This window comes from Typopeltis vanoorti, chromosome 2 (genome assembly GCF_054136105.1).
Source record: "Typopeltis vanoorti isolate ZY-2024b chromosome 2, IOZ_Tvanoo_1.0, whole genome shotgun sequence".
NCBI lineage: Eukaryota > Metazoa > Arthropoda > Arachnida > Uropygi > Thelyphonidae > Typopeltis > Typopeltis vanoorti.
The window spans coordinates 29,557,161-29,583,168 of NC_143550.1; the positions used below are offsets into that span (position 1 = coordinate 29,557,161).

Here is a 26,008-nt window from a genome sequence, read left to right on the forward strand (position 1 = left end):
CGTGAAATAAATTTATCACTAAAATTTTCACTTAAATATCAAAGGCATCTTCAGTACAATAGCAACAATGGAATACAACTAATTACAATAAAGGAATCAGTAAGGCAACAGATAGTCATTAATTTCCTTTTTTTTTTTTTTTTAAGTTCATCATCACTTTCCTGATATGTACCCCCAAGGGGTGTTCAGGTTACTATGTTCACCTAGATCCTCCTTGGTCTTCCTTTAGGTCTCTTTCCTGCAATCTTGGCATCAAACACCTGTTTTGCTAACCTTTCTTCACGAATTCTATTTAAGTACCAACTTAGATTAGCTATACTGATACATTCTTGAATGCTAATAATGTTCCTTTCTATATCTTCACTTTTAATATGATTCTGCCATTGATGCCATCGATTCACTCCACTAATTTTTCTCAGAAATCTCATATCTGTGGTCTCTAGTCTTGGATCAAGTGCTTTATTTCTAACCCGCCTCTGAGATCCATAACTTAAAACTGGTTTAAACGCTGTCTTGTATTTTGCTAGTTTGGTGTTTTGGCTAATTTCTCTCTTATTCCATATAAATTTATTCAGCCATACTACCAGCTTTGCTTATTCTGTTGTCTATTTCCAGATTTAACCTGCCATCTTCACTAAAAACAATGCCTAAATAGCTGAAATATTTACTTGTTCTATAGGATCGCCATTTAGAATGCAGCTTGAGTTTTTTATGCTCCTACCTATTTTCATAGTTTGGTCTTTTTATTGCTGATTTTCATGCCAAATTTGTTACAGCTGTTATTCAATTTAGTTAGAGAATCCTGGAGACTTGCACTAGATGTGTTTAGGAGTGCAGCATCATCTGCATAAAGCAAAAAGCTAGGTTTGACATCTTGAACTCTAATATCAGGCTTGCTACTTTCTTTCATAATGTGATCCATATAAATGATGAATAGTGTGCACATTATCTATAAATGATAATGTGCATCCTCATCCTCCTCTTACCCCTGATTTTACATGAAACTATCTTCCTGTATTTCCTTCAATTCTATCTGCTGACTGAAAACTTAAATATAGACTATGTATTTTAAAGATACCAAGCAATTTTATAAACTTGGTTTTAATCCTTTTTCCCAAGTAAGCAAACAGACAGGTAAGTCAAGTTTGCGCCTGAAGTATTTTCAGGTCTGAGGCAACTCGTGGTAAAGGTGGAGTAAGCTCTGATCACTTTCCCCTTAGTATCTCCCCTAATGCAAAGCGCATCTCCTTGCAAACATGTATGATGCTATACATTAAGGGAAGAGGCCACTATCCAGACCGGTTTCGACCTTTATTGAGGTCTCTTCAGTGGGAGCTAGACCTTGAGATGCCAAGGTTGAAGTAATGCAGAACTTATAAATTTTACCTATACAAGATGCCACAAGGTGCTTTGATCTTTGGCTTTTCTCTGGGCACCTTGTCATATGCCTTTTCCAGATCTACTAAACTACAGTACAGATCTTTGTCATATTCCCACAATTTTTCAACCATTTGCTTTAAGTGAAAATCTGATCTTAACAATCTCTATTTCACTTGAACCCAGCTTGTTTTTCTCCAAGTTTCTCTTCTGCCATCTTTTTCAACTTCTTTTCAAATATGCTTGCATAAATCTTACCGGGAACACTTAGTAGAGAAATTCCTCTCTAATTCTCACATTCAGTTTTATTCCCTTTTAAGGTGGGTATTATGAGAGCTCTACTCGAATCATCAGGACTTCAACCTTCTGACCAGGCCCTTTGAATTATGCAGTGTAGCCCCTGGTTGAATATCTACTCCGGCTGCCTTTCCATATTTCAAGTTTTTGACAACTTTTTCTACCTCAAGTATTGATATGTACTCCTCTTTGCATTCTTGTTGAAATTTTCTTGTACAGTTCTATCACTGCTATTTGTTTAACAGTTTTTCAAAGTAAATACTTCAGACATCTAGGATATCCTTATCTTCAGTTTTCAAAAGTTGTCACATTTATCATCTTTTCTAAAAAGATACAATAAGATAATAATCAAATTGATATAATAATATTTCCCATAAAGAGGTCAGCCAAAGTCCTTCAGATCTGTGTAAGCTCAGTCAGTGTACAAAGGCATCACAGCTCTCCTTGTCTAACCACTCCATGTATAGTCGAGATGGCATGTTCTGCTAAGCCAGATTGCTCAGGTTCAAGATAGTGGATATAAGATTGATGTTCCTCACTACAGATGACCGAAGATGTGCCACATTTTCCAAAGTAAGATAGACCATAGAAGCAGGGAATCAGGTACACATCTGGACAGCTGAGAGGAGAAAGCTTGTCTTTAGTTGAAGAAAGGAAGGTAGAAATCATTTTGACAGGATGAAATGATACTGCAATATTAAGAGGTCTTAAATCTTTAGCAATATGCTTAGAAATTTCTTTAACATATGGGAGTGGAATCTGAGTGATATCTTCAGGAAATCTAGAGACTGGTGGCCTAATTCAAATAATTCCTTGTCATTATACTATTAAAGGATAAAGATGGTGATCTATTTTTAGGATACTGATTGTAGATCTTGAAGCCTGCACTGTTTGTGCACCACAAGGTTTGTCAAATCAGAAACAGTGGAGCGTGCTGTCATCAGCAAATGCATCGATAGAGTTTGAGATCCATAAGAGAAGATAATTTATGTGCTGAGAAAGAGGGTAGATGATATAAGCACTGAGGTACACCTGTATTAGTAAAAAAAGTATCTACTGTTACTTATACTGAATGATCAGAGTACTAAGAGTAGAAGGTTTACCAATAAGATAACAAATTGCTTAGCAGTCTATTTTATTATTATTATTGTACGGGCACCTCCATGGATTCTGAAGACTCATTGTGGGAGGCTTAAACTATCCTCACAATCCATCACATATCTCACCCGCACTGTGCTGCACAAAATCCTGCAAATTCAAATCACCCGACAACATGGTCTTTACCGCCATTGTCCTACCATGCACTGATGCCATACCAACAATATCATATTTAAGCAAAAAAAAATACAAGGTTTACTTACAAAGTGAATAACTCAGTCAATCACATGCCAGTTTATAAGAAAGTACCATATTTACTCGAATATAACTCGCACTTTTTTTCCCAAAATTAAAGTTAAATCATGGTGTAAGATATATGTGGGGATTTTCAGAAATTAAAGTTTTTCAGGAAAAAACTAAATTGATGTTTATAATTAAATCCTCAGTATTCATTATAATTTATAATTACTCACATTATTTATAAAATGGATGCATTTAAATTTTAATTTTCAACGTTATTTATTGATAATCTTTAGTGACAATACTTCAGTAATTAAATTAAAACAAACAGTTTCATTATTGCTTGTCCTTTTATCATTTCAGAATCATATGATCTTTGAGTTTAAAACTAGCACTGTAACTTGAATGTTTCTCCATACTTAACGGTTAACAGTTTAACCTTTTTTATTATTCACATCACGTATACAAATTATACATATTATACTATTCAACTTGTATAATTATGGCAATATTTCACAATACAATTGAATGCACAGTACAATGTTACAAAATAAAATTCAAGTATTACTATCATATTCTGTTGATACTAACACTTATTTTGGCTATTATTTTATTATGGTTAATAAAAAGTTTTCTCATATATGCAAGTAGAATATAATATATTTCGAATGGTTTCATAGTTATGATAAGTAACTGGTTTGGAGTAATGTAAGTTAGTTAATGCAAATATGTGTAACCAAGGGCCGTAGCCATACTGGTTACTAGAAAAGTAATTAGCTCAAAACAGAGACACTGAGAGTCCGGGGACCGCATCTAAGAGGGCTCCCTTACCAGTTATAATAATGTACATGTTGATATTTTAATACCTAATTGAATGAACCAATTTGTAAATCAATATCTTAATTGGTTATGATATATGAGTTATAATGATCTCTTATACTATATGTTTAAAATAATTGTCAACATTCTTTAATCCCATAAGGTAGTTTCTCAGTCTTTTTCTGAATACATATTCTGAGGTTATAGATTTAATTTCATTCGGAAGTTTATTATAGCTACTCGTCGCAATGTACTCGAAAGATTTATGAAAAATTTCTTTGTTAGCCTTAGGTACCTCCAGCATGTTTCGACCGCAGCGCAATCCATAGTCTACATTATATACCAAGAAACTTTCAGTGTTTCTCTTTACATATAACAGACAATCATAGAGATATAGTTTCTGAAATGGTAGAATATTTTGAACGATATACAGATCATTGGTTGAGTGTGCAAAGTCGGTAGTAGTTATGGCTCTAATTATTCTGTTTTGTATTCTTATTAATGGAAGCAGAATGTTATAATAGTCTCCTCCCCAACAGGTAATGCCATATTGCAGTGAAGAATTTACCCAGGAATAGTATAAACATTTTAAGAATGCTGCATTTACAAATTTTTTAACATAATATATTCTGTTAATTATGAACCTAAACTTATTTGTTTAGAAAGTGGTGTGGGAGTTCCACTTCAAATTGCTATCGATATGAATATTGCTATTGATACTTCAAGCAAAAATTACCAGTAATTTACATGACTTGAGATACATTATGAACAATCCTTCACGAATGACTAATGAGAAGTCAAAGTGGAGCGCGAAACAGACAGCAAAGATAGGCCAGTAAAAAATAGTGCATCTATGAAGATGCACATATGATTGGTGCTAACAAAAGATCATGCAACTCAATGACAAAGGCAAGCCGATGGTTGTTGAGTTGAAATGCTGATTCTCATCTACCAAATTCCAAAATATCTGAAACTGCCATAACAACATTCACTATCTATTTCTTGAAATTTTAAACTTTTTTTGTGCGGCAGGTATATGTGAAACATTTTAATTTCTTCTTTCATAAAGTAAAATCAGGGGTGTGAGTATGTGAGAGTGAGTTATATTCGAGTAAATACCATACAATAATTTACCCTGATATTATTAACTAAAATATGAAAAAATTACTTAGCTTTCAGTAGTGCTAATAACTACATGAGATCACAATACATCTATGCCACGCTATATTAAATTCTTTAGAAATATCAAGTGCAACAGTACAGGTTTCTTCAAACCCTTTCATAGCACGTGTTCAAAATCGAGTGGTGAAAGGAAATCTGCAATGGATTTTGTTTGACAAAATCTGTCCAGGTAATCATTGATTTTCTCTTGAGGTGAAGCTAAAGTGATATGTTATCTAGATGAGAAGGATAGGGAATTCAGATTGACAGAAATTGCGGTTAATGAACAAAGAACCAGAAGGTATAATTGTCATTTGTTCAAAAGATTGCTGCAGTTAGCTCTTGCAAAGTCATATTGAGGTTTGTTAATGGTTGTTTTGTAATCATTGCAGGTTTCAGTATATGTTGAAAATAAAGCTGGAGTTTTTGCCTCAGACCACTTGTCGTTTTTTTTTTTTTTTTTTTTTTTTTTTCACTACCTTGGTATGCTTGTTGGAAAACCAACACTTAGATATTATGTGGAAATTTTGAATGGAATGGAGAGTGATGGCTTACTTTTATTCTGATATGGAGCTAGTAAGAAATCTTTGATAAAGTAGTCATAAATTTTAAAATAGGTATTTTGTTATTTTTCATATCTGTTTACTATGCTAATTATTGTCACAATTTATCACTAACAGATGTTGCTACAACACGTAAACAGAAAGTAAGGAAAGAACATGACTTAGTACATATTCCTCGATCTCTCTTCGACCGTCCAACAGCTGCTATTCTAAAAATGCGCAGAGAGGCTAAACTCCAAAAAGTTAAAGGCCTAACTATGTGCGGGCCTACTCTCCCAAAACCTTTAGGAATTGGACTAAGTGCCTTAAAGCCAACTCCTATGGTAGTTAATAAACCTACTGTTGATACACAGCAAGATAGTCCTGAATGGCTAATCCATGAAGATTGGGCTATCTTACAGGTAAGTACATTTTACTTTTTAATTTAAGAAATATTGTGCAACAGTTATAAATTTTTTTTTCTCTCTTTTGATAACAATATTTGTGCACTAAAATATAACCATATTATAGTATCATTATATCAGAATGTATCATCATCAATTCCTGATATTTTCCTTTAGAGTTTGAACAGAATATTGTGAAAGTATTACATCCTCCTCCTTATACATATATTAGGCCTAATGGCCTGTTACATTCATATTAGGCATAGCCTATTATGATTTGAAACTGTGACCACATCAAAGATAAGGTGGTTAGTCCTATGCCTAGTGTGTCCTATGTTTGTAAATGCATGTGTTCAATGAGGCTGGGGACCGATAACCCGAGTGTCCAGTTGAAAAAAAAAACCCTACCTCCGTATGAAACCAGCTAACTCACCTTTAGTTGAAAGACACCAGATAAAGGTTCCTCAAGTCTTGAACGGGAATCGAACCCAGGTCTTTCTGACCAAAAGACTTTGTCTATACTGACTGAGCTACGGAGGCTCCAAAGTATTACATAATTAAGTTTATGTTATTATTACCTTCCTGCCATCAGTTTTCTTCCAAATTATTATTATTATTATAATACGGGCACTTCCGTGGAGCTCAAAGATTCATTGCAGGAGACTCAAACTATCCACACAATCTGTCATACCTCTCCTTGAATCCACAATGAATCTTTGGGCTCCATGGAAGCACCCGTACAATAATAATAATAATAATTTGAAAGAAACCTAAGCACAATAATCCAAATGTCAAGGCTTTATAAAGAGGAGTAACAACTTCCTTATCTCTACTTGTTAATGTGTCCTTTGCAAACATAGTAATATGTCCAAATTAAACATATTTGGTCGTTTGAAAGTTAAGCATAAAAAACTTATTGTTTAATACTGACCATATACAAATATTTTAACATTCTTTGCTTACCAGTAAATGCAAATTGAAAGGAACATTAAAAACGTTGTAAACACTCTAGTAGCTAAGGTCACGTTCGCGTGACAGAGACTGAGTGGACTTATTGTTCTTAATCATTATCACGCATGCATGTTTGTTGTAAATGCATGACGTGATTACTAGCTAGCTGTAGTTCAGATGGATTTAGAGAGAGGATGAGGTTTTTCCATTAACTGTAAGAATAGTACCCTGGTTTCTGTTGAGGTTTCCACCAGTTTTTAACACTGCTGCAGCTTCCTTGAATAAACGATGTCTATAATCATCGTCTAAATATGGCATGGAGCTATTTTGCCACTCTATCGTGTGGTTAGATGTACAGAAATGATGTGCTAAGCCAGAAGAAATACTTCTGTTGTGGTTTACATCACCAACGTGCTCTCTCTCTGTCTGATCTCCAAACTCCGTGAAGTTTGTCCGATGTAGGCGAGACCACAGGAGCAAGGAATGTAATATACTCCCTGATATTTGTACAATGCCACCTTTTCTTTTGGTGATCTTAAAAAATGTTTGATATTGGTGGTTGGTTTGAAGATCACTCTGATGTTCCAGGCTTTTAGTATTCTGGCTATTTGATAAGAAATTGACTTGAGGAAGGGAATCACTACAGTAGAAATGTGTTGGGACTTTGGTTCTTCTTGTCTGGGGTTGTCACCATATAGATATTTTTTTGATGATGTTCGGAGGGTATCCATTTTGTGATAATGTTTTGGCTATTAGTGAGATTTCAGTCTGTGTATCCTCCTCTTCTGATATAAACTTACGTGCTGTATTTTTCAACATATGGATAATGCTTAGTTTGTGTGTCTTGTGATAGTTAGAAGTATAATGAAGGTATCTTCCAGTGTCTGTCAGCTAGATAAATTGACACTATTACTTTCAAGTCACTTATACTTTCAACAAACAAAACACTTATAAGTTAAGATCAAGTTGTCTGAATCCAGTCTACAGCAGGCGTTGTCACCTCCAGGAAGTCATTTCTATGACCCGTGTATGCACGAAGACTGCACTCAGTAGAATAGTGGTGGATTGATTGATTTGGGTGCCAGCAGTCACATTCCAGTGAGGGAATTTTTCCCCACTTGTACAGAGAGCTTGCACATCTTCCATGTCCAGTGCAAATCCTGTTGAGTGTTATCCATGTCTTTCGGCTCAGTTCCATCCTGAACTGAGCACATTTAGCCTCAGTTCAGGATGTTGAAACCAAGTTTGGAGTTGGGCATTGGTATTTATGCTCCACATTCGTGTCCATCGTTCTGTTGCAGCCTCCATTTTTTAAAGTAGGTATGCATAGCAGCAAGGTCGTTTGTGAGAGTTTCCTCTGTCCATCTTAGTTCTCTATTTCTGGTGGCTAACGCTAAGTCATCCACATGGCAGAATTTTCTAGATACTGTATCTGGCAGGTCAGCTATGTATAGGTTAAATAAGAGAGGGGCCAATACTGAACCTTGTGGTAGGCCATTGTTGAGTTTCTTGTGATTACTGATATTTTCTCCAGGGACAACACAGAAATATCTATTGCTCAGCATATTATTAACTATTGTTCTTCAGCACAGTAGTATTTTCATTAGTTTATACAGCATGTCCTGTCTCCAGACAGTATTGTATGCGGCAGTGAAATCAAGAAAAACTACCGAAGTTTTTATATTTCGTTGAAAGCCTGCTGCAATGTATGATGTCAGTGCCAGAACCTGGTCACAACAACTGCGATTGGGCCTAAAGCCTGCCTGTTCTATCAGAACGTGTTCAAGGATGGTGTTGCTTATGCAGTTGTACAGTAGTATTTCCGGTAGTTTATATGCACAGCTTAGTAGTGTGATTGGACAATGATTTTCCGAGTTTGGGAAGGGCTATGATCTTAGCTCTCTTAAAATACTTTGGCAACACGCTGGTGTTCATTATTTCCAAGAAGAAACGGGCGAGCCATTTCTGCCAGCATGAATAAGAAATTCCAGGTGAACTCCATCAAACCCAGGGGCCTTTCCCGCATTTGTATCAGCTAGTGCATTGTTGATTTCCTCATCACTCGAGGGTCTTGCGTATTCTAATTCGTCTTGTAGTTTTGCCTTCAAGTCTCTGGCTTCTCTTTTCACTTTGATGGTATGGTTTCTATCACATTGGCATCTCGAGATTCTAGTAATGTGATTTGCAACTTGGTTTGGTGTGACATCTGTCTTTTTAGTAGTCATCACTGTAGCGCCTCCTTGCTTCTCTAATACACTCCAGGCCTTCCTGCTGGAGTGCTTGAGGTGTCCCTCAACTGTTTCGATCCAGCATTGATGTCTTGCTGCATCCAAGTCATGGAGGAAATCTTTTGCGATTTCCAGTTCACCACTCTCCATAAATTTCTCGTAGAGCTGTTCACTCCGTTCGTTCCATCCAGGGATATACTCCTTTCTGTAGCCTTCTGTAGCCAGAACACCCAGAACTTATATAGTTCTGGCACTGAAGTGAGTAGAAAAATCAAATTACACATTTTAATATTAGCGTTTATTAAATGTGGATATACACGTTGTGGATAGATACTGTGACTTTTAATAACATTTAGCAAAAACTGCAGGTTGTTTTTCAATATTTGTAGTGTAGATCTGGTGGAAGCACTAGATGAGCCAGGTACTCAACCAGCTGTAACATGGGGCATTGTGTTACAGTGGGAGCCTTACATTACTGACTTTCTCCTTTACATACAATATGCATTTGCCAGTTAGGATGTGAGGTGTGCACATCATGCACATTATATTTTGACATGGTGAATGTAGCATTTTCCGCAGTTCGGTGTAGTGATTGCGGGAATCCTTACCTGGCTTAACCTCTGTTATGAAGTGACATTTGGATGTTTTTTGTGAAACAGATTTCACACGTTTGTAAAGCCAAGATTTTGTAATTGCTCAAAAATTACTTTCCGTTATTAGAATCGCATAATTTTCTTGGCATAGATTTGCTTATATAGTTCTTCGTGTATTGATGTATACTATAACCTAAAATTTTAAGTCTGAATAACCCTTATATTTTCCCTTTGGAATTTTTTGTTCAATAGATTTTTTATTTCAGAATAAATTTAGACATAATGAAGACAGAAAAAATTATCCAGAACTGCAAATAAAAAAAGATATGGGACAAAAAATCTTGAAAAAGAGAAATAGAAAGGGCACCTAACTAAATTTCTCAAAAGTTTGAAGGTATACAAAAATAGCATATGAAGATAACAAACAATAAAATGTTATGAACAAGCGAAGCAACATTCCACATATTCTGCAGAACTTTATACGCAGCTATCAAAGACGACTTCAATTTTTATTTATTAGAACCATAAACATCAGCTATACCCGACACTACAAATTTCCAAACCAATTTTAATTCAAGTGATCTGGCAACTTGTCCTGCAATTATTAATGGTAATATTCAGTAATTTCTCAAAACAAGAACCAGAAGATACTAAAAATAATTTTTATCTATGTGATGATTATGGTTGAAGTTCTTCTAGTAATGTTTATTATAACCATAAAGTAGCAAACAATGAAATTTTGCCAAAAACATGGCTCAGGTATTCCACTTCTGTAGACTACATTTTTTGTTTTTGTCTCAAAATATTTTCAAATGAAAGAAACCAGAAATTAACTACTGATGATTATTCTAATTGTAAAAATTTATCGAAAACTCTTACTACTCATGAAAGAAATATATCACATTTAAAATATTTCATAAAGTGGATGGAACTTAAAAAGCAATTAAAAGATCATACCACAATAGAATAAACTTGAACAAGCAGATGAAGTTGAGAAATTACATTGGTGTGCTGTTCTTGATAGAATAGTCATCATCATCATCATCAAATTCCTGCCATGTACCCTCAAGGGGTGTACAGGATATGATAGTACTATATGAAAAATTTACATCATTACTAACTTCCTATCTACAATTTTCCTCCAAATCAGTCTGTTACTTGTCAAGACTCCAACATTATCAGATCTTATATTTCTATCGTCTAAGGCACTTTGTACCCTATCAATCCACCTATATCTTGGTGTTCCTCTGGGTCGTTTTCCTGCCAACCTGGCAGAGAACACTTGTTTTGCTAATCTTTCCTCTCCCATTCTATTTAAGTGACCATACCATCTGAGATTAGCTCTGCTAACGCATTCCTGGATGCTGACAATGTCAAGTTCTTTCCTAATATCCTCATTTTTAATATGATATTGCCATTGATGCCATCTGTTCACGCCTCTAATCTTTCTCAGGACTCTCATATCTGCGGTCTCTAGTCTTTGGTCAAGTGTTTTACTTCTGACCCAGCTCTCAGATCCATAAGTTAAAATTGGTTTGAACACAGTCTTGTATACAGCTAATTTAGTGTTCCGACTAATTTCTTTCTTATTCCATATGAATTTATTCAATTGACTTCCCACGATACCAGCTTTGCTGATTCTGTTGTCTATTTCTATATTTAGTTTACCATCTTCAGTAAAAATTGTGCCTAAGTAGCTGAAATGTTTTACTTGTTCCACAGGTTCTCCATTCACAACACAGTTGACATTTTCAATGATTCTGCCTATTTTCATTGTCTTTGTCTTTTTATTGCTGACCTTCATACCATATCTATTACAACAGCTATTCAATTTAGTCCGAGAATCTTGCAGACTTGTAGCGGATTTATTTAGAAGTATAACATCATCCGCATAAAGCAAAGAGCTGACATTAACATCTCCAATTTTGATATCAGGTTTAATACCACATTCCTTCATAATGTGATCCAGATAGATAATGAATAACAGAGGGGATAATGTACATCCTTGTCTCACACCAGATTTAACATTAAACCATCTTCCTGTACTTCCTTCAATTCTAACTGCTGACTCACAACTCAAATAAAGACTAAGTATTGCTTGATATAATGCCAAATTGACACCATATAACTGCAGCGTATTGAATAGATTCTCTCTTGGCACCTTGTCATATGCCTTTTCCAAATCGACAAAACTTAAATACAGATCTTTGTTATATTCCCATGCTTTCTCGACTGTTTGTCGTAAAGTGAAGATCTGATCCTGACAGCCTCTATTTGGCCTGAATCAAGCTTGTTCTTCACCAAGCTTTTCTTCCACAATTCTTCTCAACCGTTTCTCAAGTATACTTGCATAGATCTTGCCAGGAACACTCAGTAGGGAAATACCTCTGTAATTCTCACATTCAGTTTTATTTCCCTTTTTATATATGGGTACTATGAGAGCTCTACTCCAATCATCGGGAATTCGTCCCTCTGTCCAGGCTTTCTGAACTATGCAGTGCAGCCACTGTAAGACTCTTATACCACCATACTTCAGCATTTCTGGTCGAATATCATCTACTCCTGCTGCCTTTCCACATTTTAAGCCTTTGATGGCTTTTTCTACTTCAAGTATGGATATGTATTCCTGACTGCATGCCTGGTCAGTGTTTTTTATCACTGTGCTGTCATCACTGCTTGTTTCATTTAGCGGTTTTTCAAAGTAATTACTCCATACTTCAAGGATATCTTTTTCTCCTGTTTTCATTTCACCTTTAACATCTCTAATTCCTTTTACAGCACTCTTTCCTCCATTCCTAAGCTTCTTCAACAACCTCCAGAATATTTTGCCACCTTCTTGATATTTATTTTCTATATTCTTGTCAAAGTCCTCCCATGACTTTTGTTTAGTTAGTTTTACACACTGTTTAGCTTTCTTACATTTGTCTCTGTATTCTGTAAGAGTAAAAGCTGACTTATTTGCCAGGAACTTTTGATATGTTTTCTTCTTTTCCTTCACTGCCTCTTTAACTTCCTGTGTCCACCAGGGAGTTCTGATTTTTTTATCTCTGCACACAACCTCACCACATGCCTCTCTGGCAGAATCAATCAATGTTTCCTTCAGAGTTTGCCACTGAATCTCCAAGGTTTGATTCCTGTTCTCAAACTCTTTCATTTTCTTTTCAATAATATTTCTGTATTTTAGTCTACAGTTTACATCTGAGAGCTGCTCAACTTTTATTCGCTTTAAAACTTTCTTACATGTTATTCTTTTCAATATGAAATTCAATTTTATCCTGCTCAAGACTAAATAGTGATCACTTCCAATTTCAAATCCTCTGTACACTCTGGTGTCCTGCACCAGGGAGAAAACATCACTATCAACAATAACATAGTCAATGAGACTTTTCTTATTCCTAGCCTCTTCTCTCCATGTGAATTTGTGCACATTTTTATGTTGGAACATGGTGTTAGTAATAACTAGTCCATGTCCTGAGCAGAAATCCAACAGATATTTGCCATTATTATTAGCTTTGCTCTTTTCTCCAAATTTTCCCAAAATATTTTTGTATGTCTCACAATCATTTCCTACTCTACTATTTAGATCCCCAACAAGGACCAACTTTTCCTTTTTCATTGTGTCAGTTGCTTTTTCTAAAGCCTCAAAAAATTCCTCCACTTCTACCTTAGTAGAACCTTCTGTGGGACCATAGGCACAAATAAGTCTCATTGTCCAGTTCCCCATTCTCATATTTGCCCACATTACTCTACTTGAGACTGACTGCCATTCAAGAAGATTAGCCTCGTATTTTGTGTTGAATACTATGGCTACTCCTTCTTTTCCTTGATTGTTATTGCCTGAATATAACATTTTGTATTTATTGCTCAGAAAGATCTCACCAGTTTTGGTCTTTTTTGTTTCAGTCACCCCTATTATGTCGATCTGGTACTTATCTAATTCCTCAGCTAGCTCCATTTCTTTGCCATTCAGGCTTCTTACGTTGATAGTACCGATCTTTAACTCTGGTGATGTTGAGTTGGGGTTTGTTTTCAGATTTGTTCCAGTAGCTGACTTTTCGCTGTTCGCCCTGGTTCCCTGGCGAAAACAACGGGGGCCTTGTTTAACCGGGCGACGCCCCAGCCGGCATGAAATTTTGTCATGTTGTACCATCATTTTTTATTTTGGTTTAACCAATAAGAATACAATTAGGTCGGCTAAATCCCAAATTGCCAGCCCATCCTCGTTCGTTCAGTATCAAAGTAGATACCCAACAGGGTGCACCACAAGAAGGTGAGGATTGGACATTAGGTCAGAAGCCCTGGTCGGTTCTCCGCATTCCTTTAAAGGCTATGTGGAGGTCTCCTCTCAGTTATACAGCTTTGACCCTTAAGCACCCCATGTAGTCCATTAAAGATAATATTGTTATCATCAACCTAATTCTGAATCCTGGTCCTCAACTAGCTTCTCTAACACCTTTACCACAACTCCAGACAAACAGATTGGCTTATAATTCGAAGCCTTAGTCCTATGATCCAATTTATGTAGTGGAACAATTTTATCCTCTTTCTGCTCCTTTGGAACTTGGGAAAATCTGAGACACATGTTGAAGAAGTAAGTTAAAGCTATTGTTAACTCGCTGGAACATTCCCTCAAAACACATAGTGATATACTAACAAGTCCTACAGCCTTATTAACATCAGGTTTACTCATTTCCTCATATATACTTCCTGCTCACTCACCATCCATCAGTGGCTCCTTCTTCCTCCCCCACTGCTCTCAGAATTCTGCAAATGTTACTTTCTCAAAATGAAATACACATACCAGCCACTGAATTAGAAACTTATTTTACATATAGGCATGCAACTGCCAATACCGATCCTCTTCAATTCCCTGCACATAGTTAGGTGAGATATGGATCAGGAACAGCCTTCATTAAATGCTTTTGGTCAGTTGCTGCACACATACATGTTTGTCCATTCAAGCCTTCTCACAGATTGTCTTAGGACTACACTTACTCCCTTCTTAGACAAGGAATTTGAGTTATTTTTCTACTGATTAAACAGCAGTGATGTCTCACCTTTTGAAAAAACAGTTAACTCTGCTTTCAGAATTGTGACTCCAGCCAGAGGGTATACCCACAATAAACCCTTTATTGAACTTCTAAAGATCCTTTGTTATTCCCATTATGATCAAGACTGTTGACAATTACTGACTAGCAACATTCTTAAAAAGTTTGCTAGAACATGTGGTGATGCACATGACCAAGTTTTTGCATAAGTGATGTATATGTACATCTGCATAAAGGTTTCTAATTCACAGGCCAGTCTGTATACCTTCATGAATTACTCATTTAACATTTCTACTATATCCTCCTCAGTTGTTATTTTATCAGTATAGCCAGTATAGCCAGTTAGCGATCCTTCAAACTGTATATAAGTGATGAATTTTATTTTCCTGTGTGAGACAGCCATCCTACATTGGAGGCTTCAAATTTGTGTTTGAAAAAAAAATCCATGTTTGGTCTCAAGAAAAGATTTTTTACATAATCTTTTCCAGATTGTGCAAAATACATAAAATACACAAAATGCATATACTGACTGAAAGGAATATCACTCCAAAAAAAAATAAAAAATTGCCATGCACATTTACATAACATATATAAAGAGAATATCATACTAAATTCTACTGTATCACAGATTAATCTAATAAAAACTGCAGTTCTCTTTGATAAATACACTTCACTTAACATGCCTTATAATTCATTTTTTGGGAGCTGTTAATTTAATGATTTGTAGCTTTGGTAAAGTGTGATTTTTTAATGAATTGTTGGTTTTCAATAAATTGTGTTTTCAATTAATTGCCATGTGTTGAATTGCTTTTTCAATTAATTGTTTTATCAGCAAATTGTCATTCAAAGAATTATTTTTGGTGAATTTTCTGGATATCACTGTGTGACCTTCATAATGGTGGATGGCCATACTACACTTGGTTTGCATGCACTATTCAAATTCCCTGGACTTTTGGGTAGCACCTCATACTACTTATAGAACTGCAGTGCAAATATCACAATGGGATCACATGGATTATCATCCTGCATATTACAGAAAAATGTAAGTATTGCCTTTGATTAGGCTGTTAAATTCTCAGCTCTGGTGAAGTCCTGTCGGAGTGGAAGGAGGGCAGAATAGTTCAGTTGCATAAAGAGGCTCCAAGACAGTAGTAGTTATGTTATTGAAGAAGTTGTTCAAATCAAAATTCAGTGATGGGTGGATAAGAATATCATACTTCATGGGGGGGGGGGGTGACAGCATGACTTTGTTAAAGATAGGTCATGCCTTAATAATTCACTTTTTTATAAATGCAATGATTGAGAGGATCAAGGAAATAGCTACATAATGATACTGCTGGATTTTGCAAACATGTTTGGCAGGTTACCACACGGAACTTTGTTACACAAACTGGAGTGAACGAGGATTGATATGAAGCTGGTGATGGGAATACAAGGGTGAGTTATGAACAGACACCAGAGAATAGTATATGGATTCGAAGAATGTGGGAGAAGGCAGGTGATTAGTGGTGTGTGTGCTGCAGGGTTCTCTACTTGGACCACTACTGTTGAATTTTTATATAAGTGATATAAGAAATGATTTGAAGTGAAATATTCTGTTGTTTACTGATATTGATGCAAAACTACATAGTGTAATAGTTAATCAAGGTGGCAGAGAGCTTGTGGGATGATTTAAGTAGACTAACACTATGGGCATAAGGTATTTTTTGTTGCTCCCATCCATGAAAGGTTATTGCAAACCTATAGCACATTTTGTACTATAGGTGTGCTAAGGTTTTTTTTTTTCTATTTTCATCAATTTTATATATATTTTTTTTCAATTTTTTGTTTATTTTTTTACCTAGTCTGTAAATCTTGCTCTAAAAACCAAACTTTTTCGAGACACTTCAGTAAGTGGGGTAGTGGTCTCACACTGGGCAATGAAATTCATCTCCCGCCAGTTTAATATGGAAAAGTGTAAAGATATATTTTGTGATAAAAAGATTACAAGCTTTCTGCTGCATTGATGGATCTATACTGTAGGAAATTAATAAAGCTAAAGATTTGATTTGGTTGTATTAGTAGGTAGGGAATTGAAGTTAGAGGGTATTTTACAGAAGTGGTCAAATTACTTTGTTACTTGGTTATTAAATACCATACCATACTAACAAGCAGGAATAAAGAAGTATCATTTCCCTTTATAAGACTTTGATACAACTCATTTACATCTGTATTATTATGTATAGGTCTGGTCACTTAAATTTCTTGGAAATGATAAAGTGGCAGAGCAGACCCAGGGGCATGTGATTTCAATAGATATCACATGATATGATAGAAACATTTATGTTTTTAAAAGGGTTTAATAGGCCTCATGCAGAGGAAATTTTTTAGTACTAGGCTTTTACATAGTCTGTAAAAGTGGAAAAGTAGGTAGAACAAGGGATCATTCTTCAAAATTGTGTAAGAGTGTAGTTAGTAAGAGCCTCAAAATAAGATTTTTCACCTGGGGAGTGGTAAATGAGTGGAATAGGTTGCCAGAGGCTGTTATGTATGCTTTTAGTGAATATGTCAAAGGAGAGGTATGATAGGTATTGCATAGATCATCTGGTCTATGATGAGTCTTTGGGCTCCATGGAGATTAACATACTACTAATAATATGCATTATACATAAAGTTCTTTTTTTGTCTTTTCAGGTTATTCAAAACTTGCAGGAGTTGCCTCTGAATCTGACTGTTGTATCTCCTGGTCATATTCCTAACTGGGATCTTGTTGCTGATGCTGTCAACTCAGTGAGTCGCACTTACCGTTCTCCAAAACAGAGTAAAAATCGCTATGAAAGCATTATTGTGCCACGCGAAGAAGGAAAAATCTTGTATGACACAAATCCTAAGAAACAAAAAAAAACAAAAGGCATATACAAAGTAAGACTAAAATTTTGATACATTTAATCTTTACGTTTGAAATATAATTTCTTTTATTATGCAAAACAAAATCTTCTGGATGGTTTAAAACCACTGGAATGCTAAGAATTTCACCCATTGTGTCATCTACATGTCTGTTCCAAGAGCTCAAAAGTGTCTATATTTACGATCACACACCCAGACTACTGATACAATGTTTATGCATTGAAAAGTGTCCTCTTCATGAGGCATTAGTATATTGTGTTTAATTTTAGGAATCACGCAAACAATTAGGTGAGTCTTTAACAGGAATAAATACAAAAATGTAATATTGGTAATATTGCTATTCCATGGGTGTGTACTGCACACCTAGCACATCCTGAACATATGCTCCTGGCCATTAGGAGTGACCAAGACTCTGTACTAGGACCACTACTCTTTAATTTGTATGTTAATGATATAGCCAAAGATTTGAGGGGGATTGGGATTTCATTTGTTTGTTGATGGTGTATAAATGGGTAGGTAATGGTTAATAAAGGTGATATAGATATCTTCAGGATGATTTGAATAAATTGGCAGTGTGGGCAAAGGACAACAGTTATCAATTTAATGTTGCAAAATGTAAAGTAATGTACTTCTGGAAGAAAAAGATATCATAATGATAGTACTGGATTACAGGAAATTGATGAGGCCAAGGATCTGGAGGGTGGTAGTGGATAAAGATTTCAAATTCAGAGAACATATTTCAAGAGTTGGCAAAATAGCTCAGAGGATTATTTGGGTGCTTAAGAACAAATTGGCAAGTAGAGATATCATAGTGTTAAATTGCAAATGAAGAATTTTATAATTATTAATACCACATTCATGATTTAACATGAATTGCATTTCCTGAGCTAAGTTTGCTCCTAAATAAATTGTTATTTGTTCATTGAAATAATAATTGTAATTTTTTTTAGTTATTTTATCTTGTATAAATTATTAATATAACTTGGAAATGTATCCTAAGTGAACTGTAATATATGCATTGTATTTGTTGTTACGGAAAATGAAAGTATTTCTAACAGACTCTACTAATGTGATTTGATTGGCTGCTGTCAGAAAACTAAGTTATTTCATGATAGCATGTGCCTTAGCATTGAGAACTGTACAACGATCACGTGATAATTTCGTGGTTTGGGCGGGAAAAAGAGAGAGGATTTATGAGATAAAGGAAGAAGGAACCAGAAGGAAAATGGAGTGAGTGTAGATAGGTAGTGAGATGTGACCTAACTTGAGATCGAACTTCGCAACAAAGATTTGGAAGCTTGTTCCGATTTTAATGAATCTTACTTCGAACTCATAATTATTTATAGTTTCCTGTCACCTTGTAAAGGAATTTACCTGTGTGAATGGATAATAATAATATGATTGAGATTTATCGTAAGACAAGTTATTACGAGCAAGAAAATATCTTTTCCAGTCTTGGCAAATAAGTTGTTCAACTCGGGGATACTACAAGTTTTGTGTCGTCTATAGTGGAAGATTATCAAGTGCCTAGAAGTGATGTAAGAATTTTCCATAATGTGCAAGCTATGTTGATCACACCGGTAAGAATATCTATTCTATAAATCTGTGCTAACGTGTGATAACGTTGCTTGTGTCCGGAGAACTACATAAAATTTCGTGTTGCTGAAGCCAGCTAGTCCAGCTTGATTGAGTGATATTATAAAACATTTCATTGTGAAACAAAATGTGAGAAACTTCATTAAAGAAATAGTTCATGTTTGAATGTGTTATCTCACAATACATATGTATATTTAAGATTGAACCTTTTAAGAACTATTTTAATCCTCTGATAGATATTGAAGTTGCCAGTTAAGTGTTGATAAAATTGAAGTTTATGATTATTCTATGAGACTGAAAATAATTAAATTTCAAGAGTTTAGCTGAATATTGATGTTGTTTAAAGTGAAACTACGTTGAAATAATAACAGATGAGAATTGTGAAAGCTTTATACATAAGTTCTACCAGTAAATGATATACTCAGCTGAGTAGAATCTAATTTCTTTACAGAATGCATAAATTGTTTTCTAATTGTATTGATCTTAATATAGTTCTTGTTTCTTATGTAAGAATAATTTTGTGAGAGAATTAAATATCTTGTTTAACTTGATTCTTATGCTTGCCTAATTTCAGTTTCATTGCACCACTCATTAAAATACGAATCTTGCGGGAAACCCTATATATAAGTAAGACAATTTTGGCCTGTAGTAAGTACTTATAGTTGTAGTGCTAATTGATGCTTGATTCCCTCACAAAAATTGTGTGATTTCAAACATAGAGTGGTGCAGTATAATAAAAATTTTCTTTATGTTTGAAAGTGGGGTCAAACAACAGCTAACAGATGAAAGACAAACTCAACAATAGCCTCTTTATAAGGCTATGATTCGACCACATGTTGACTAGGTCACCTGCATTTCTAGGTGAGTGACTAAGCTGGTTACAGATCTGTGGAATGTTCCCTATGAGGACAGGATGAAGGCTTGTGGGTTACAAAGTTTAGTTGATAGGCAGAAAAAAGGGGACATGATAGAAACTTATAAGTTTACTAAAGGGATTCTATAAGATTGAGACAAAAAAAAATATTTCAATACATGGGAAGTAGGGAGGAAACAAGGAGGTCACACCTTGAAGTTGTTGATTGTGGTTAGTAAGGGTATGTGGACTAGGCTCTTTATTTGGAGTGTAGTTAATGAGTGGAATGGTTTGCTAGAGGTGGTTATGAGTGCCCCAGCACTGAATAAGTTTATGATGTATGATAGGTATTGTGTTAATGGATAGTATGGGTTTTCCTGGATGAGTCTTTTGACTCCACATAACCCTTATAAATAATAATTCTTATTGTTATTATACAGAAATTTTCAGAGGTCAGAAGATCCAAGAGGTCATGGGAATTCCATAATTAACACAATAATACCTATCATACTTCTCCTTAAACTCATTCACTGACAGAGCACTTACAGCCACCTCTTGCAACACATTACATCCATTCACCAACCTCCATGCAAAAAATGTAGTCCTTAATACCCTTGCTAACCATTCTTAAACAATCTACACTTGTGACCTCTCATTTTCCCCTTCCTGCAATGTACCGAAAAACCTTTAAAGTTTTTGAAGCCACGGATCATCAGTCTGTTCTCATAGACAGCATTTCATAGACCTGCCACAATCACTCATCTCTGGATCTTCTCCACCACTTATTCATCCCTTCAGAATCTTTAAGGGTTTGTGCACCGTTGTCCATATGTGACCTTATTAGAGGAATATAATAAGGCCTCTGATTTCTTATTCATCACCTTCATCACAAATGCATACAATTCACAGATGAAATTGAAAGTCAGAACATACCCATTTCTGAATACCCTTGTCACATGCTTTCCCTCTGTTAGTCTTTCTTTCAATGTTTACTGCAAGCATTACACATACTGGCCAATATTATTATTATTATTAAGACAGACCTCCAGGAAGTCAGGGACTCATCGAGGGAGTCCACATATTACACGCACCAGCTATCATACTCATTCTTGAATTCATTCACACTGTGTGCACTCACAACATCCAATGGTAATCCATTCCAGTCACACACCACCCTATGAGAGAAAAACCTAGCCCTCACCACCTTCTCAGCGGCATTCATTCTCTTTTGACATGCTCAGCTTCCAAGGATGCCCTCTTGTCCTTTCCCCACCCTTCATAAATTGAAAAATTCCATCAGTTGAAATTCTGTACAACCCTTTCAGATGTTAGTAAGTCTCAATCATATCACCCCTCTTTCTCCTGTTTGCTAGTGTCTGCAGTCTACAAATTTTCAATCTGTCTTCATAACCAGTATTCCACATCCTGATATCATTTTTAACAAGTCTTATTCATCACCTTCATTTACCATTGCCCTTTTCTGGTTAACCATCATCAGCAAACAACTGAATGTTTCCCTCAGATCATTTGTTATATCATTGATGCACAAATTAAACAACAGAGGACCAAGTACTGTTTTACTCCACTAGTCACCTTCTTTTCCTGGACTCAACTCTTCCATAAGCCACTCTTTGGTATCTGTCCATCAGCCATCCTCTAATCCTTATTACCAAATTCATATCCATATCACATAAAATTAGACAATATTCCACATAAAAGTGTTATGCAACAGAGTTTTATGTGGAATCTTGTCAGATGTCTTGACAAACTTACCAGTATCACTGAGTAGACATTTCCTTCATCCAACTCCATTGTTGCTTATAAATAAAAAGAAAGCAAATTACTAAGAGAAAAGACCTACTCTTCACAAAATCATGTTGCTCTTATAAAGTATCATATTCTTATGCACTTATTCCTGAATTCTATCTTTCACTGATTTCTCTAATCTTAGCCACCACTCCTGAGATACTGATTGTCCTATAATATGCTACCTCTCTCTTGAAGCCTCCTGCAGTAGGACTATTCTGCCCACTATCGACTCTATTGCCACCTTCCCAGCAGTGAGGCTTTAAACAGCTTTGTCAAAGGAGCTCATGATTGCCTTTCACATTTTCGTGATACCCAGGTGACCTATACTCTATCTAAGGCTGTGGCCATGAAAAACATTAAGGTTCTGCAATATTCTAAGCACCTCCAATTCTTTCACGTCTATTCTCCCATCAGTCATTGTCACATTTGGAATTGCAGCATCACTACTAGATGGGATGCCCATGCAAATTGATCACTCAGTAACTCAACTATATAGTTTGCTTCTGTTACCTCCCCACTATTAGCACTTTTTAAAGCCTTCCTTCCATAATCATTTCTCCTTTTACTTGCTACATAGCAAAAAGAACTCGAGGATTTCTTTTGGCCTCATCAACTAGCTTTCTCTCATAATTATCTTTGGCCTTCCTCATCGTACAAGTCATGGGTCAAATTTTTGACAAAGTTTAGCTAACCAATGCCACAAACTCTTGCCCTTATTTCAAATATTTCTAGCATTAGTAATACATAAATTACATACCACATACCCTTCATACCACATCTTGTGTTGCTTAGCTCACTAAAATTAAGAACCTAGAATGCTGCATTTAGCATCATGTGATCACTCCCACTTATTAACCTCTAGGTTGCCTGGACCCACACTGACATGCACATCCCATAAACATTCTAGTTTCCCCTGACTGCACTTCTCAACTCTCACTGAAAACACTTTCTTAAGACTCCTGAGCTCACATCCATTCAAATGCAGGCCATCAACCTTATATAAATCCTTCCTTCCATCAAACTCCACACCAAACAGCACAATCTGTGCACTGACTCATAAGTGGTCATAGCTCTCCTTCTCAGCTTGCCTCTATCATACTGTGACAGCAGGCACAGAACTTTTACTTTCTCACTCTTCTTTTTCATATGCAGCTTTTTCATATATTATTGCATGCTACACTTCTCACTTGCTAAATCATTGGTACCAGCCAAAATAAACAACTCTTTCACCTTCACTCTCTGCATCCTTATGGCATCACTAACATCCTTAATCCTGACACCAGGAAAACACGATTTCATGCTCTCCTCAAGCACTTCTCTTATCAATGAATCATCATACAAAATACAATCCTTATTCTCGTATTTTCACACTCTGCTTTCTCTCCCTTTGCATCTCCCCTTCTTTTGCTTCTGTGTCATACCATCTGCTGATTGTTTCACAACGACTGCATCTCACATTTTATTCTGTGGAAAACTCCATGTAAATGCGCTACCTATCCATTACTGCCTGGTCATTCTCTTAATTTTCTACTGCTTCATTCTTGCAGTCACTCATACTACTTGTAACACCAATCTCATGAATCGCAATATCGTGCATTTCATCTTTCTCGTACCTCTATCGTTTTTCTTTCTCTCTTCACACTTTTGACATTTGCTCAGGAAACATGACAAACGCTCTCTAGTTTTTGTTCTCCTTCCATAAATCCCCCCCCCCATTGCTAACTTTTATATGGAAGCTTTTGCAACGTGTTCTAGATTCCTTTGCCTTAAAATCTGAAATTTTCCAGGGGTATATTAACGATGTTTTTATCATCTTGCCACTTCCTCAGCAATCTGAACAAACAACACAAATGTAATACCCATTTCTGAATACTCTTGTCACATGCTTTCCCTCTGTCAGTCTTTCCTTCAATGTTTACTGTAAGCATTACACATACTGGCCAATATTATTATCATTATTAAGAGAGAACTCCTGGAAGTCAGGGACTCATTGAGGGAGTCCACATACTACATGCACCAGCTATCATACTTATTCTTGAATTCATTCACACTGTGTGCACTCACAACATCCAATAGTAATCCATTCCAGTCACACACCATCCTATGAGAGAAAATCCTAGCCCTCACCACCTTCTCAGTGGCATTCATTTTCTTTTGACATTCTCAGCTTCCAAGGATGCCCTCTTGTCCTTTCCCCACCCTTCATAAATTGAAAAATTCCATCAGTTGAAATTCTGTACAACCCTTTCAGATGTTAGTAAATCTCAATCATATCACCCCTCTTTCTCCTGTTTGCTAGTGTCTGCAGTCTACAAATTTTCAATCTGTCTTCATAACCAGTATTCCACAATCCTGATATCATTTTAACGCTCTCCTTTGCACTCTCTCCAATATATATCAGAATCACAACGAAAACCATGAGACCAGACCTGTGCACAATAGTCCAGAAGTCTTATCAAGGCCTTGTAAAGAGGCAAAGTGACATCCTTATCTTTACATGTGAACATTCATTTCAACATTGCAATTATCTTTTGATTTGTATTTGCAGTATACAAATGCTACTTTGACATTTGTATACTGCAAATGGAGTATACAAATATACTCCATTTATGGGTATATTTGTACCCATAAATGGAGTATATTTTTGGGTACAAATATACTACATGGGCCCCTGAACTTCAGCTCCCTATCACTAACACTCCAAGATCCCTAGCCTTATCAGTTTCTTCTAACATAGTCCTACCAATATAATATGACATTGGATATCTAATCATGGTGAATTACTTTACATTTGCTGACATTGAACTGACATCCATTTTCCCATGCCCACAATTCCTGCATATTCAAATGACTCAAAAGATGGGAAGGGTAATCAGGAATGCTGCATATCAGCAGCATTCCTGATTACCCTTCCCATCTTTACATCATCAGCAAACAGATCAGTGGATCAAGCACTGATCCTTGTGGTATACCACTGCTTACATTAAATATTGCAGACTCACATCCCCCATATACCACTCTTTGATATCTGTCAGTCAGCCATCCTCTTATCCATGCTAATATTCTATAACCCAAACCCATATTCTCCAATTTATTCTACAGTCTGCCATGCTGTATCCTGTCAAAAGCTTTAGCAAAATCCAAAAGTATTATGGTGTAACCATTCCTCTCATCTAGTTCAATGGTAACATTGTTATAGAATGTGAGCATGTTGCTAAAACATGACCTTTCCTTAGTAAGCCCATGTTGCTCATTGCAAAGTAAAGATTTACTGTCAACCCATTTCTGAATGCAAGCCCTAACCAACTCTTCTAAAATTTTTACCACCACTCCTGAGATATTAATTGGTCAATAGTTGGATACATGAGTCTTTGCACCATCCTTGTGCAATGGAATTACCATACATTCTTTCCATTCCTGCTGAATCCTCCCTATTGTAAGACTCATATTAAACAGCCTGGTCAAAGGAATAGCCAGTTCAGGTGCTCTTTTAGCACATGTGCTGATATCTCATCAGTCTCTGTTGCTGAATTCTTATTCAGTTTGCGCAATAGCTCTAATACCTTGTCCTCATACACTTGAGTTTCATCATTCATTGAAGAGGTAGCAGTGAGCTCAATGTCACATACACCAGGTTGATAGCTTTTAACAAAATGGGCACTCATTAGTTGAACAACCTTTTCTGCATCTGCATTTAGAAGAGTTATTCTTTCATATTCCTTCTTTCTTTTACTTGCAGCATATCGATAGAATTCTTGTGGCTTGTCTTTAGCACACAGAGCCAGTTTCTTTTCATACTCAGACTTTGCTGCTTATAATTTTCATAATGGACATCATCCTTATGCACACAGTATTCCTTTCACATCATCCTTTTCTTGCAAATCTCTTTTTCATCTTTCATTTTCTTTTTCATTTCATCTTTCTCGTAACTCTATCATTTTTCTTTCTCTCTTCACACTTCTGAAATTTGCTCACTAAACATGGCAAATGCTCTCCAGTTTCGTTCTCCTTCCATAAATCTTCCCCCCTATTGCTAACTTCAATGGAAGCTTTTGAGCAACATGTCTAGATTCCTTTGCCTTAAAATCCAGAATTTTCCAGGGTAT

General features: G+C 35.9%; 1 protein-coding gene across 1 annotated transcript in view; it reads left to right on the forward strand.

The window, feature by feature from the left end:
• The window catches only part of LOC150108900 (chromatin remodeling protein domino-like), a 731,915-nt gene that overhangs the window by 534,994 nt on the left and 170,913 nt on the right, over positions 1–26,008 (forward strand). Inside the window, exons 36-37 of the mRNA XM_090410792.1 lie at positions 5,673–5,956; positions 17,432–17,659. Coding sequence (XP_090266918.1) covers positions 5,673–5,956; positions 17,432–17,659 — 512 coding nt within the window. The remainder of the gene's footprint in view (positions 1–5,672; positions 5,957–17,431; positions 17,660–26,008) is intronic.